This window comes from Colossoma macropomum, unplaced genomic scaffold (genome assembly GCF_904425465.1).
Source record: "Colossoma macropomum unplaced genomic scaffold, Colossoma_macropomum, whole genome shotgun sequence".
NCBI lineage: Eukaryota > Metazoa > Chordata > Actinopteri > Characiformes > Serrasalmidae > Colossoma > Colossoma macropomum.
In genome coordinates this window covers 10,215,691-10,230,327 of record NW_023494810.1, presented here as the reverse complement: position 1 = coordinate 10,230,327, position 14,637 = coordinate 10,215,691, and the positions used below count along the sequence as shown (strand labels likewise).

Here is a 14,637-nt window from a genome sequence, read left to right as displayed (position 1 = left end):
GTTGAAATCGGCAATAAATAGTTTTATAAAAAGGCAGCTTTCAAATTTGAAATTTTCGGCAAACACTCCTTGACAAGACACACAAATTGCTAAAACAAACAAGCGAAGACCTAGATTTTAATGGAATACATCGTCCGGGAGCGATTTTCCCTCTGGTTGGATTCGCCAAACAAACACTGGAAATGTGTTGAGAGAATGTGCATGGAGACCCTGGGAAAAGTGAGCAAAATTGGATCTTGTCCAGTCCACTAATGATGAAGAGTCTACAGTTAGTGTCGAAACAGCTCTGTGAGCACTGCTCAAACCTGTTTCTACAGATATCGAGGGTGAAACTTACCAAGAAACATCTCGTGCAAGTTTATTAAACAAACACTGTAAAATTCACAGGTCAAATTTTGGAACGCTGGGCTTCTTTTGTTGTATGCATTTACTGCATTTTTATTTTAAGCTCTCTATTTGTAACGTTTGGCTTCTGTTCCATGCGGACTCTATTGGTTCTTTCCCTCCATCCTGTAGACCATATTGGACAATTGTCAAGATCTTCAATTATCAAGCTCTTCATTCCGCATGCTCTCTCCATTAAGTTTTAGAACTCTTCTACTTCCTCTTCTGGCTCACCTTGCAGTGGTAGACTAACGAGGTGAAGAGTTATTTGACGGACTGATTGAGCTCCTGTTTCACTGGCTAACTTTTCTCATTGTTTAGTTCTTCTGCAATGCTGTTTCTGCCTTGACCTTACTCTGAGGAGACTCTGGCCTACATGCTGTGTATAAAGAATAAATCTTTATCGCCGTGTTTATAGAGCACATCTTATTTAAACTTACATGGAATGCTCTGCAGAAGAACGTGATTAATGCCATACTTAGCCACAGGAGTCTCTGTCGAGAGATTTGGTATATGACTGGGTTGAAAATATTATTTGATTAAACAACACAAAAGGTAAGCAGTGAACAGGGCTTGTTTTAAATGGCATTCCTCTGGGAGAGGACAGGAACTTGCCTTGCTGTAAAAGCAGAAACCCTGAGGGAAGCTCATTTTGTACCTGGACATCATATCATTTGTTTGGCTGTTTTTTTGTTGATATATTTCTCGGCTAAACAATGCTATGTGTTTTGTGGTTGTTCTATGTTTTTGCTAAACTGGTTTTGCTATGCTAGATTAGCAAGCTTTTTGGCTTCCTATTTATGTGTGTTGTTGTTGTTGTTGTTGTTGTTGTTGTTGTTATCTGAGTAGTACTGTTAAAATACTTACATGATTGAGTTTTCTGTGATATCCTGCTCATAAATCTGTTGTAATGTTTCTTGCCTAGTTATGTTAACTACACACCAAAGCGTGTTTTAAAGAAAAGTCATTTGCGGCTCTAGTCATTAGCAGCTATTTTGCTTCGACATCTAGGATCCACTCGCAATTTTTCTTTATGTCTCGATTTGGTCTGTGCTGCTGTGCGCGATGTAGCAGCATGGATCAAAATGCGCAACTGATTAGCATCACTAATTGGACTTTCTCCACCTCCCTTCCCCCTCTCTGTTCTCTACCCTTCTAGGTCCTGGCTTGGCCTTCATTGCTTACCCCAAAGCCGTGACGATGATGCCGCTGCCTACGTTTTGGGCCATTCTCTTCTTCATCATGCTTCTGCTACTGGGTCTCGACAGTCAGGTCAGTGCATCCTGAACAGGGTTGGGATGGGATCACATTCAGCTGTTTAGAATACAGAAATTAAGCATCTGTGTTCAGATACATTTTGTAAAGGCAGTATTCAAAATACAGTTAGATTTAAAGTTTCTAGGGCAGTACTTTTTAAAATGATGTACCTGAATTACACCACAGGTATGTCCTACAAACTCCATTTTACAGCATGTTGACTTGGAGGGTTTTCCTTCTTTAACATACAACAATACATCGAAATTTAGTGTATGTTTATACTTACCACCCTGTCAGACATTTTAGCATTTAGACTGTCTTAAGGTTTACCATCATTTTACTCATTTTAATTCATTATCCAGTACATTGGAGAAATTAAGAGACTGTAAAAGAAAATATTACTCAGCATTGGTGTTGTAGTGGACTTGTATATGCGTTTCATGGCAAATTGCATACAACAGTAACTGACTTGAAATCACATAGTTGCTCTCTTTATAGTCTGATTTGCAAGATTTTGCTGTTGGGATATTGAAAAGTTTGCTTAATTCATGAGATGGCAGTGGACAGAAGCAGGCCATGAGAGCTTAAATATTGTTGAAAGGTTTGTGTAAATTTATTTAAATGACAAGTTAATTTTTCATTAAGCGTATTAACAGCAGAGGTTTCCCACGCGACTTATCAAGATGTGTTCCAAATGTATTCTAAATTATTTCTGAATATGTTACTTTTTGAATATTGTGATGGAACATGTTACTGAATACATTCAGAACAGTGTAGTCATTATTCAGCCATTAACTTTGATTGTGAATGGCTAGCATGCTAAGTTGTGATGTGTTTCAGTCTTGGATTTTCACACTGCTGCTTTAGAGCAAATTTTGAATTTATGCCAAGTCCATGTAGCTAAAAGTATGTCAGAATTGAATGAATAAAAGTCCCATTAGTACAGTTAATAACTTGCTAACTATTCTAAGATAAATCACTGGATGTCTTAAGCGTATTCTGTGCTGCAGTTGAACAGATAAAAAGGTAATAAATTAACTCTTCATTCGACATGCTCGAGATTTTCTTTTCCATTTGGCCAACATGATGGATGTACAGTTGTACGCAAAAGTTTGGGTGCCCCTCATCAAATTGCCTGTTTTGTTAATTTTCTAAGTGGAAATAAGTTCAGAGGACACACGTTTGCACACTTTAATGCACAATTACTGTTTATTTGCTGACTTTAATACATTGCAGAAAAAATAAAACATAAAATGTGGTGTCCAAAAGTTATGGCACATTTTATAATTTTATTTTTTTTTTAAACTTTAAAGCAAAACAGAAATTGGTGCAATTAAATTTAAAGAAACATTCAAGTGTGTTTACTTAGAGACTTTAGTGGTGTTCAAACTTTCCTACGACTGTAAGTTTAAAATGTGATTTTGTAAGATTTTGACAGGATAAAAGCAGACCTACATGAGTACTTGTGTGTTATAGTTTTACTTCAGTATTGCTTTCAGGTTAATTTTGTAATGGACACATATAATAATGGAATATAGAACATTACTCTCCATACTGTCGAACAACCACACAAACAGGGTCAAGTTGTGACTGAAGAGGAAAAGAAAAAAAAACATTTTGTTGGCAACTGTTCAGTCTTGCGTCAGCTGGGGGCTTACACTATCACATTTCACTGTCCCAGTGAAATTGTACACTGTGCTAAGTCAGTGGGGCTCACTAGTCCAGGGAAGCTACTGAGCTGGGTGTGGTGCTGGCCCTGTTAAACTGAATCTGGTTTTCTGAAATGGAATTAGAATAGCTGCACTGGGCAACATCAAGTCCATGTACAGTACAAGAAATGTGTAGTTGAGGCCAATAGCCAGTAAAGAAGACAGAGCAAAATTAGAGACTTTATTTATTATGTAATCTCTGGAGCTGATATTTCAGAAGCCTCACTGTACATACCATTCAAAACCACACGAATCATGATAGACCAAGTTGCCAAGGGTTGTCTAGAGACAAACCAATCTTGATCTCTTAACCCCTTAAATGGCTAGGGCCCACCAGCAGGCCCAAGGTTTTATTACACACTTCTATAACCTATGAATAGCTCAGCCAGTTTGCATTGAAGTCCCTGTAGTTACTGAACAATAGGCCTTAGTATGTAATAAGCCTGGGATTTTAAGGGCTTGAGAAACTTTCAAAGATCTGTTTTTTCTATTTTTGTAAATAAGATATGTGAGTGTGACCCATTGCAGAGCCCTCAGTGGTCGTTCAACTGGCAGAATGGAAATCGGCTCAGATATTTTTAATTAATATGCCTGTGTTAACAGATTGACTAGAACCCTGTTTTCTCTCTGTGTGTGAAATGTTGTGACTGCATTGAGCTGCTAGCGAGCAATGAGGAGTGAAAGGGAAGAGATGACCCCCCGCTGTGAAAACTATTCATACCTCTTCGGAAAGATTGCCTTGCTGAGATAAAACAGACAGCACAACTGCAGCTTTCTTCATATCAAATAATTGTGTATAACTGCCACAATAAAAAATACTTCTAGAAATTTTGCAATTTTGCAATTATTTTGCAATTTTGCAATTTTTGCAATTTTTGACAATTTTGCTCAACAACAAAGATGAAAATCCAGTTTGCTAGTTTTGTAAATCATATAAATATATTCCTTCAATGTTGTTGAAGAAAAAATGTAAAGTTCATCTGAGGGACCACCAAATCAGGCCAAAATTGCATTTGAAATAGAGTTAAGGTTAACCCCTCTAGTAGCCAAACTTTTCTTAAGAATAGCTCAGCCTGTTTGCATTAAAGTCCCTGTAGTTACTGAATAATAAGCCTTAGTATGTAATAAGCCTAAGATTTAAAGGAGTGAAAGAACAAAGTATAAAGGGTCTACACCTGTTGGTGATACCACTGGACCATACTGGAACTGTACATTTAAGCACAGAACCATTCAGGAACCTCTGCTTTTTAGAGTGTGGTGCATGAGGTCCATGAAATGACCTGACACTCTCACTTTGTTTCACTCCTACAGTTTGTCGAAGTGGAAGGACAGATCACATCGCTGGTGGATCTGTATCCATCCTTCCTACGGAAGGGTTACCGTCGAGAAATCTTTATAGCTATAGTATGCTTTGTGAGCTATCTGCTGGGACTTACCATGGTCACTAAGGTACGTACAATGTTCTGACTGAAGATTCTTCACTTGGTAGAACAGCATTCTAATGAAACAAAGCCACGGATCAATGACTCACTAATTCCAAACATATCATCGCTGTCGGAATCTTGCATTTTTCTTTTTTGACATGATTTGAAAATACTAGTTAGCTGTGTCAAAGTTCCATGAAAAATAGGTCAAGAGAAACGATTGAAAGTCACTTGGAATACATTTTACTTTGACTTCCATTAAAGGGTGAGAAAGTTATGATTTTGGAGATACAAGGTTTTTGCCCGACAGTGACGCATTTATGAACAGCCCATACCAGTAATCGCAAGATAACATAAGACGTTTTATGATGTTAGACTAAAGTTAGTAGACATTGTTCATCAAAATAATTAGCACTTACGTTTGAGGGCCTCATATCCTCCATAGAGCCTTTTACAAGCTCCATTTCTTTAAAATGATGCTTCATTACAGTGTTATGTATGTAACAAATGTCTGTTACTTTAAATTAAGGCCCCTTGTGTCACTGCAATGTCATTTACTTCGTTAAACATCTTAGCTGTTCCTGAATATTCAAGTATAATTTTGTAAAGACGTTATTCAATGTGTAGAATGTGTTTACATAAAACATACACGGACATTAAAAAAAACATTTATCATTTGAATTTATTTCAATGCTTCTTCTGACCAATCCCAAAAAAAAGATCCTATAGGTTGTTCCATTCTAAAACTTGGAAAAGGCATAAAATTTTGGATGGAAATTTTCACTCATATCTGAAAGTCCAAGGTTTCAGTTTGATCTTAACATAAATTTTGCCCAGTCTCCACTTGTACTATAATTAGAGTCAAAGATGTATCACATGACCCTCTGCCAAACTTTCAGCCTTTACAAGTAAGAATAGCTTCACTTTGGTGCTCTGATATCTCCCTGGTCTTTATCTCTCCGGCAAAGTCTTTTTATGGTTATGCTGTCCTGCTTTGGCCAAAAGCGGAATCTAATTGCTAAATTAGGATATCCAGCTGGGACTGACAATGTCCTCTATATGTAGCATCTGACCACTAAGCCCCAGAAGTGAAGAACTTGACAGTTTCATGCTTTTAGCCTTTGCTTTCCTAGCATCACAGTAGTCTGTTTTTTATCCATGACATAATATGTCATGTAACCTCTGAATGCACCATCCCATAACTGCTGTTTTGTTGCTCAGCTGTTTAGGCCTCTCTGCCGCCCCTCTGTGAGATGGTACTAGCCTGGACAGTCTTGCTTTGTCTTTGCTTTTCTAATATGGACATCAGTTCATGGATTAAGGGCCTGTTTTTTTCTTTCTTCGTCCAGGGTGGCATGTATGTGTTTCAACTCTTTGACTACTATGCAGCCAGTGGTGTGTGCCTTCTGTGGGTTGCATTCTTTGAATGTATTGCAGTAGCCTGGGTTTACGGTAAGTGTGACAAGTAACTTTTGTAAATGAGAATCACTTCATTATCTATTGGCGTTAAGGCAAACAGTAATGAAACTGACCATTGTCTGAAAATCTGAATATTGGGCACCACTTTCTTGAAAAAGAAGTATTAATCAGTGTGAAAGTTAACAGTTTAATCTTCATTCTCTCAGATTTAGTCATATTTTGAGAAAGAAATGTAGCAATCAGTTGAGCCCTCGCAATGAAAAACAGTATATGTGACATTGTAAAAATCATATAAGCATGGTATGGCATTGTTTGATGCCCTGTTTATAAAATGAAGGGGTCCCTAAAATGTAAATAAAGCACAGTTTGACTTTTTTAATGTAAAAGTTGTACAAAATAAGAGAGAAAACATTAAAAATAACCGATAATCCAAACAAAAAGGTGGATTGGTTAAAAAATGTTTTTTCTTTGTTTGTTCTCCTATTTTACTAACTAATACTTAACTAAGCCCAATTGTTAAGTGTACAGTGCTTCTTATGAGGGATATTACTCTACACAGGTTAGGCATCCTCACTATATCCATCACCGCAAACTCATTTGCATTCTACATGTACACGCATCCGTCCTATCTCTCCTACTGAACCTATCCACTGTCGAACAAAGCTCAGTCCATGGTTATACGTCTGAATCACGTCATTGTGCATTTGCCTGAGAGTCAGGCCAAGTGTGGTTATGTAATATGACAAAACAGGCTCTTTTTTCTCCGTTTAGGGGCTGATAATTTCTATGATGCAATTGAGGACATGATTGGCTACAGACCAAATCCCTGGATGAAGTGGTGTTGGACTGTAATCACGCCTTTGCTTTGTGTGGTGAGTTTTTTCCCCTTTTGTTTTTTGAGTTCACTTAAAAAAAAGCAGAATTCAGAAAGTGAGGTGTATTCAGGCACGTTTTTGTTAGTTTATATACTTCTAGTGCAAATATCAACTTCAAAGATATGTTAACAAACTGAAATTGATAGGAAAAAATGCACACCCCACACCACAAATTAATAATGCTAGTACTCTGTTACAAAGCTGTTGTTGGCAATTACATCTTTTAGATATCTGTGATAAGTAGTAATTTGCTGGGGTGCAATTTTGGCCCATTACACCAGCTACGTTTCTTGGGCGATGAGATGAAATTCTCCTCTAATACATCCCAGGACATCACTTCATTCATCTTTCCTTCAAAATGTAATGCCCCAGTACCATTTGCAGAGAAGCAGCCTCATAATCATGATGCTCCCACCTTCATGCTTCACTGCAGAGTGTTCTTGGGATCATACATGCAACTCTTTTTTTATCTAAACATGACAAGCTGAATTATTGTTTTATCCGACCAGAGTACATTGTTCCAAAAGAGTTCTGATTTGTCTAATTGCTTATGTGCTAATTTGAGACTGTGCTTCTTCTTTAGCAGAGAAGTTTTGTGAGGTTTAAAGTTTAAAGCCAGAAGACATTATGTGTATAAACTTGAAGTGAATATATAGACTGGAAATTAAATAAGAAAAACAAAAATATCTGAATACTCGTTTTCCGTCAGTGTAAAGCCCATCAACAGTGAAGAAGACGGTGTTTCTTTTAAACAAATTAAATTTTATAAATGAGTTGCATTACATAATGCATGAGACAAATGCCAAAATACCTCAAAAGACATCAGACACAGTTTGCCCATCCTCCTCCTTTAACTCCAGCCACAAAACTATAGCGCTGGTGCACTTTTCCGCTTTGGATTTGCTGTGAAAATCCGCCTTTCTGCTTGCTGCAGTGCTGAGGTCCAGATGGAGTGACCATCTGCCTGCTAGCAAGGATGAATGGGGAGTTCAGGATGGGCATAGGATTAGTTTCCGTGGGAGCAGGAATGCACTTTTCCCCCGTAAGAGTGCTGTCTTCAGTATAAAAGGGAAAAAGTGAATTGTTTATTCATCCAATCGTCTTGCTGCTTTCAAAGGTCAACACATTATCTGTTGGCACATTATCTGTTACAAAAGCAAACTTTTCTCTTTCTCACATATATATTCTGTTTCAATGGTAACCATAGTGCTCTATACAATGCCACTGATTTTAATAGGTTAGCTGTTTTCTCTGTAACCAATTTAAAGCCAATGGCATTTTGTGTTGGCCATTTCTTTAAAAGAATACAAAAAAAAAAATTTGGCACACCCTGTGCTGAAGCACCTGTCCATTGACTTCCATTATAAGTGACATTTAACTCACTTCTTTTTTACTAAGTACATGGAAGCGCATTCAAAGTTATTTTCCACTGTAATTAACCGTGTGCTACAGGTGAAGTAGATAGAAATTAAGTTGAAAAATACCATTCCATCACCATTAAGATATTTTGAAAACTATACCAACATTTTCTTCTCACATTTTCTCCAGGGATGTTTCATCTTCTCCTTGGTCAAATACAAGCCTCTGACGTACAACAAAGTCTATGAGTACCCTGACTGGTCCATTGGAGTCGGCTGGACCCTCGCCCTCGCCTCCATGATTTGCATACCAATGGTGGTGGTGATAAAGATCATCCAGTCTGACGGACCTCTCATTGAGGTAAGTGTTACGGTACCATATAATATACTGTCAGCAAATACCACAAAGTCTGGTTACTGTATTATGCTTTAGGTTAAAGGCTGTACTGAGTGCAGAGTAGCTTTGCATTGTTTGGTATACTTTAATTATTAGAGCTGATGATATATGGTGACTCATTTTACTTTTGACCAGAACATTTGCATCGTCTGCCTGGCTCAACTGTCACACTTAATATTTTATGCAAATCGTTTCTGTATTATCACAAGTTAAACAAAATTTGGACTCGTTTCTGTCGCTCCCATTTTCCCAGCATGCCACTGCTCTTTCTTAAGTACTATTGCATGGTATTAGTTTTACATGGGGAGGTGAGGTAATGTCATTTTCCCACTGGATATCAGTAATGTTGGTAAAAATGTAGGTATAAATGACAGAAATGGCAGGGGCTACTTGACTGCATTTCCATCACACCAAAAAAACGTTTCCATGTTGAAAAAACATGTCCAGACATTTCATTTACATATAAGCTTGTTTACCCTTACCTGTCTGGGTGTTGTTAGACTGGGAATTTACAGCCAACAGTCAACATTGCCATATAAAATCAATCTTATTTCTGTCATTTTATGTGTTTTAATGTTCAAAGTTGTACACTTGAGGTAGGACAACATATCAGGGCAGTATATGCTTATTCAGTGCTTAAGAAAAAGTGCAAAACCTATTTTTCACAGAATTTAATGAGACATTTGCAGACATGGGGTTATTTCTTTAATTCACGATTGTGGACTAGACTAAAATCACTAAGAAACACTGCTAATAATTATATTTCCCCACCTCCTCAAAGAAAACTAATACCGTGCAAATAGTACTTCAGTTGTATTCCTTACTACCACTATGAATTCAGCATGGATTAAAGCACAACATATAGCTCCACCCAAAATGTAATCTTGTTGGCAAAGCTATTGGACGAGCTACTGTATTTTCACAAATCTGCATGGCTTGCCTAAAGCAGGCACTTCCACATTTTATGCAAATGTTTCACTTAGAAAATCATAAAATGTGGAATTTGAGGGTGCTCAGACTATTGCATCTGACTGTACATCAAGTGATTCTGGGCCAGACATACAAATGTGAGAAGAGGCAGAGTAAAACGTGGCTCGACCCAGCTGCAAGTAGCAAGTGTTACCAATAATTACGAAAACTTTAGTAAACAAAGCAGAATATGTATTTTTTGATATCTCAGCTCATTTTTGCGCAGACCTGCCATGGTTTGCACTAAGAATGCACCAATATAAGCGCATCACATATTTTTCATGTAAATATCTGCTGACATAAACATTTATAAATTGCAGAAATTGGGACTAAATCCAGTTGGATTAACATTACCATATTATAAAATAATTCAACATATTTCTGCAGTGAAATAAATAGAATGCACACATTAGCACAGCAGCCCGGTGTTTAATACACATCATCAAATATCGAATTTGAAATATCTGTCAAATCTAAATGCACATTCTATGCTAAAAAAAATTTCGGCATTTCGATTCTAATATCATCATGCTTTGCACAGTCCTCTCTTAAATCGCTGCTGTCGGAACAACACCTTGTATCTCCATTGTTGTCCTTTTTCAGTTTTTGATATAATTTGAAAGTACCTGTTGCCCTGTACATTGTATGTAAATTTCATGATGAATGGACCAATAGAAAAGCCCTCAAATTATTTGGTAAAAAGTCTGGTTCCATTGACTTGCATTGAAAGTAAAGTATCTTTTTTCCTTCTCCTGTAAAGTTACCATTTGGGAGATATGAGGTTTTGTTCCGACAGCAGCGAAATGCATATACAGTGCTCAAAAGTAGACTTGGGACACTCTCTAAATACAAGAAGTCGGGTTTAATCTCTACATTTCAAGCTGCAGTTACCATTTACTCATTTGTATTTAACAGAAAAGTTATAACAACCAGCAATAATGACCAGGTTTACTAACTGATGAGGGTAGGAGATCTCTGGTCTGAACAAGACTGCATTTGGATTAGTGTCCCTCTGTCATCTAACTTATCGAACCATTTTTTTTTTTATTTTGCACAGAGGATTAAGGCGGTGGCAGCCCCGGTGCGGGGTGGGGCAAGTTCGTGCCCCCAAGAGTACCGTACGAAGAACACCGAGCTGGCACATCCTCTGGACTCCAACAGGAACAATGGCTTAATCAAGCCCACCCACACTATTGTAGAAACCATGATGTGAGCACTCTCTATGAGAGGATTCAATATGCTTTCCATTATATATATATATATATATATATATATATATATATATATGTATATATATGTATATATATATATGTATGTATATGTATGTGTGTATGTATGTATATATATATATATAGTCGTAGGACCAGGTTTACATATGTCTGTATCTGCACTAGGAGTCCTTTTTTGTTTTCTACAAAGCAAGTTACATTTGTTTTTATTTGTGATTATTTTATCTTAATGTTATTATTTTCACACAAAAATATCTCAAAAACATATATATTTTTTTGTTCGTAATTAATGGCATTTAAATTGTGTTTTTATTGGAGTGGACAAAAAAGGCCCATTAAGGGTCATGTACATGAAAATTATAAATTATAAATAAGTGTACCCAGAGAAAATGCCACTTTCATCCTGACTTACAGTATTTCTTTGTGGATGTGATCTTGTGTGGATGTGATCTTGTGTGGTGCATATTTATTAGTTGTGCCCAGGAATTCAAACTAATTGGGCTTTCTAGACTAAAGCATTACGGTAAAGTTGCACCAAGGACACTACTATTCTTTTTTCTGGTGCGGATACACTGAAACTGCCATTGCACTAAATGCATCAAGTCTACATATATTTCCACCGACTTTAACGCACAAATGGTCACACTAACTCTTACCATCACTGTATTCAGCTGGAAAACCACTAAAAATAAATGGTAACACTTTATTTGAACTTTAAAACAGATTCATACGCACTGACAAACATACACACTTAAAGAAGTTTTTTATACAGAACCATGAACATTCAAAGAACTCTTTCTATGATTTAAGCGTTCTTTGCATCGTGAAAAGGTTCTTCAGATTGATAGAGAATGTGCTGTAGATGGTCCTATATAGAACCTTTTGGAAAAGGGTTCTATATTGCACCAAAAATGGTTCCTCTATTCCTGCAATAGAAGAACGCTTTTTGGTGTTCAATAGAACACTTTTCAAAAAGGTTCTATATAGGACCATCTACAGCACATTCTCTATCAATCTGAAGAACCTTTTCACGATGCAAAGAACGCTTTAATCATGCAAACATTTCTTTGAGTGTTCTATATAGAACCATTTTCTTTACTAAAGAACTCTTGTAGAACCATCATTAAGTGTGTACTTAAAACAGAATACTTGAGTATGTATGAACTTATGAACTGTATTCGCAAGATGACATCGTTTTTCTGAAGTTGTATGACATTGTATTGACATAAGATTCATAATCATTTATAACACTGTTATTAAGCATCATTCCCTTGTAATAGAACTAAAAGGCAGAAGCAAGGAAATCCTATCATTTCTATAGTCATGGTCATCATGTCAGTAAAACTTCATATCCTCCAGCAACTTTTTCATTAGATGGCAATCTCTGCCTTATAAGATGTTTATAACAGTCTTATGAACGGAACAAAAATCTTATACTTAAGATGTAAAACACCTAACGTCAATTAATTGTCATTTACTTAAAATACCTTGTGTCATCTTGCAAATACTGACAAAAGCTGTTCTTAAATGTTCAAATACACTATTGTGAAGCCCTCAAACAAAGTGCTACCAAACACACATCATACTGTAGATGATAGGTCATTTAGCACAGCCTACCAGCTGTTCTGTCTGCCTGAGCAGATCTGACTGTAAGTCAGAGGACTTTTTGGTGGAATTGATTAGAATGACAAAACAGATCCACTCCTTCCCACCTTTCAACACTCCTTCAACATCACCTCATCTACAGGCATTTTATATTAACCAGCTTCAGACAAACATATACCGAATCCACACAGGCTGGTCAGTTTACTTCACCGATAAAATCGCAGTGCAAGCCTGTTTAGACCCGCGACACATTCTGATCCCGGAGTGTTGAAATGTGAAATTGATTTTGCCCCAAATTTTTAAGCTTCATCCATTCAAAGAAAGCATATATATTTTTTACTGTGTCAAATTTAGTGCATTGTTTTTTTTTTTATTTTCACATTTATCACATTTGCCTTTTTATATTCAACATATTAAGAGTGTATATGAGCTCTGTCAGCAACTATTCATACTTTTTTTTCATAAGAAAGAATCTAACTGTTAATCACAAAAAAAGCTTGCTGCAAATTTTGTGCAATACTTTGTAGAATGAAATGCATTGTAAGTGTATATTTAGAAGATGACAAAATGATGGTACTTTAAAGCGGTGAAATCAAGAAACAGACAGTTTAACATGGAACTTACTCATAACTCCTAAAACTTCAGCACACTGTGATTTACATAATTGACTGTATGAATAAGAACACACTGAACAGCCTCTGTCACTGTGCTGATTAAATAGCCAAACGGACATTAATCTGGACGTTTGAAAAATAAAAACAGGGTGTGATTATGACACAAACCCACAGAAAGAGATTGATTTACATTGTTATGTACCTTCATATAGACCTATATGTTTTTAAAGAATGGCAAATGTTTTTAATTCATGAAATAACGTTTTAAAAAAAGATTTTTAATGTTTTTTCTTTTTTAATTCCTGAAGATAACTTGTAAACAAAAAAAATGTATTTAAAAAGTTTTTTGAAATACTTAACATTTTTTTATTTCTTAATAAACATTTATTTTTGAAAAAGCCTTTTGCTTTTGAACATTACCAGCATCGTTAGCTTCGGCATAGTGCACTTAACAATGTTTGTGTTCAAACTGCTTTGGATCTCACAAAGCGCAGGAATGGCCAGCACATGCTCTCCCTTTAAAATGACCTAACAACAATGCTGGCCGCAAGCCAAAGTATTTTAACACACGCACTGCTTCTTTAAATATGCCTTTCGAGGACTTGGCCAGAAGTGGAGGCTTATAGGCAGTGGAAAAGTGGGCACGGATAAAGTAGTGGGAGATAAATATAAACGTGTGTCCCCCCATTCTTTTTCGAGAGGTCACTGTGGTCAGAAAGCTTGTCCTGAACAGCTGAGCTAAAAGGCCCTGACTGTTTCTATGCAGCAGCTGGGGCTATAGCGTGCTCATTAAGAATGAAACAGATAGCACCCGGGGGATAAGAAATCTGCAGACTGTCCAGTAGAACATGGAAAAATCCACCAAACTTCCCAGGCTTCACTTACAAAAGGAGACAAGCCAGATTCCCATTGGAGATGGATTATAGACTGTCCATGGTGAAACTTATTGCTATAAATATCCAGCATGAGGCTACGATAATAATAACCATCCTTCGCCCATGTTCCTCAGCCATGGATTATTCCCTGAAGATGAGCTGAAGATTCCACAGACTTCTGAAGTTGTGTCGTCACAATTGTAGTTGTGCCCATATTAGGAATTCCAAGTCTGAGCTGGTTTCACTATGGGAAAAAACGAAAGTTCGGAAATCTGTCTGCTGCTGTTGCAACCTGTGAAGAATCTAAAATATTCCAATCCTGATAAATTTGTCATATGGACATTTTTCCTCACCAGATTCTCAGAATTCCGAGGTCATTAAGGAGCCAAAATACTGCTACGTTGCGCATTGAACTCCAAAAGAGTTGAAGTTTCACCAAAATATCCAAAACAAACAAGTTCGAGTAGCCGGTGTTGAAGTTTAATAGAGGAGTTCCTTTTTTTCAGTGTCATTTCAGTGCTA

At 36.8% G+C, this 14,637-nt stretch overlaps 1 protein-coding gene across 3 annotated transcripts in view; it reads left to right on the top strand.

The window, feature by feature from the left end:
• Positions 1-11,880, top strand: part of slc6a6b (solute carrier family 6 member 6b) — a 29,097-nt gene extending 17,217 nt beyond the window's left edge. For 2 of the 3 annotated variants that reach the window (XM_036559341.1, XM_036559339.1), the window contains 6 exons: positions 1,544-1,656; positions 4,662-4,799; positions 6,124-6,226; positions 6,965-7,065; positions 8,617-8,787; positions 10,850-11,880. In XM_036559341.1, the coding sequence (XP_036415234.1) occupies positions 1,544-1,656; positions 4,662-4,799; positions 6,124-6,226; positions 6,965-7,065; positions 8,617-8,787; positions 10,850-11,005 (782 nt within the window). In that variant the 3' untranslated portion in view covers positions 11,006-11,880. The remainder of the gene's footprint in view (positions 1-1,543; positions 1,657-4,661; positions 4,800-6,123; positions 6,227-6,964; positions 7,066-8,616; positions 8,788-10,849) is intronic. The other variant, XM_036559340.1, reaches the window with a different exon arrangement.
• Positions 11,881-14,637: the final 2,757 nt, after the last annotated feature.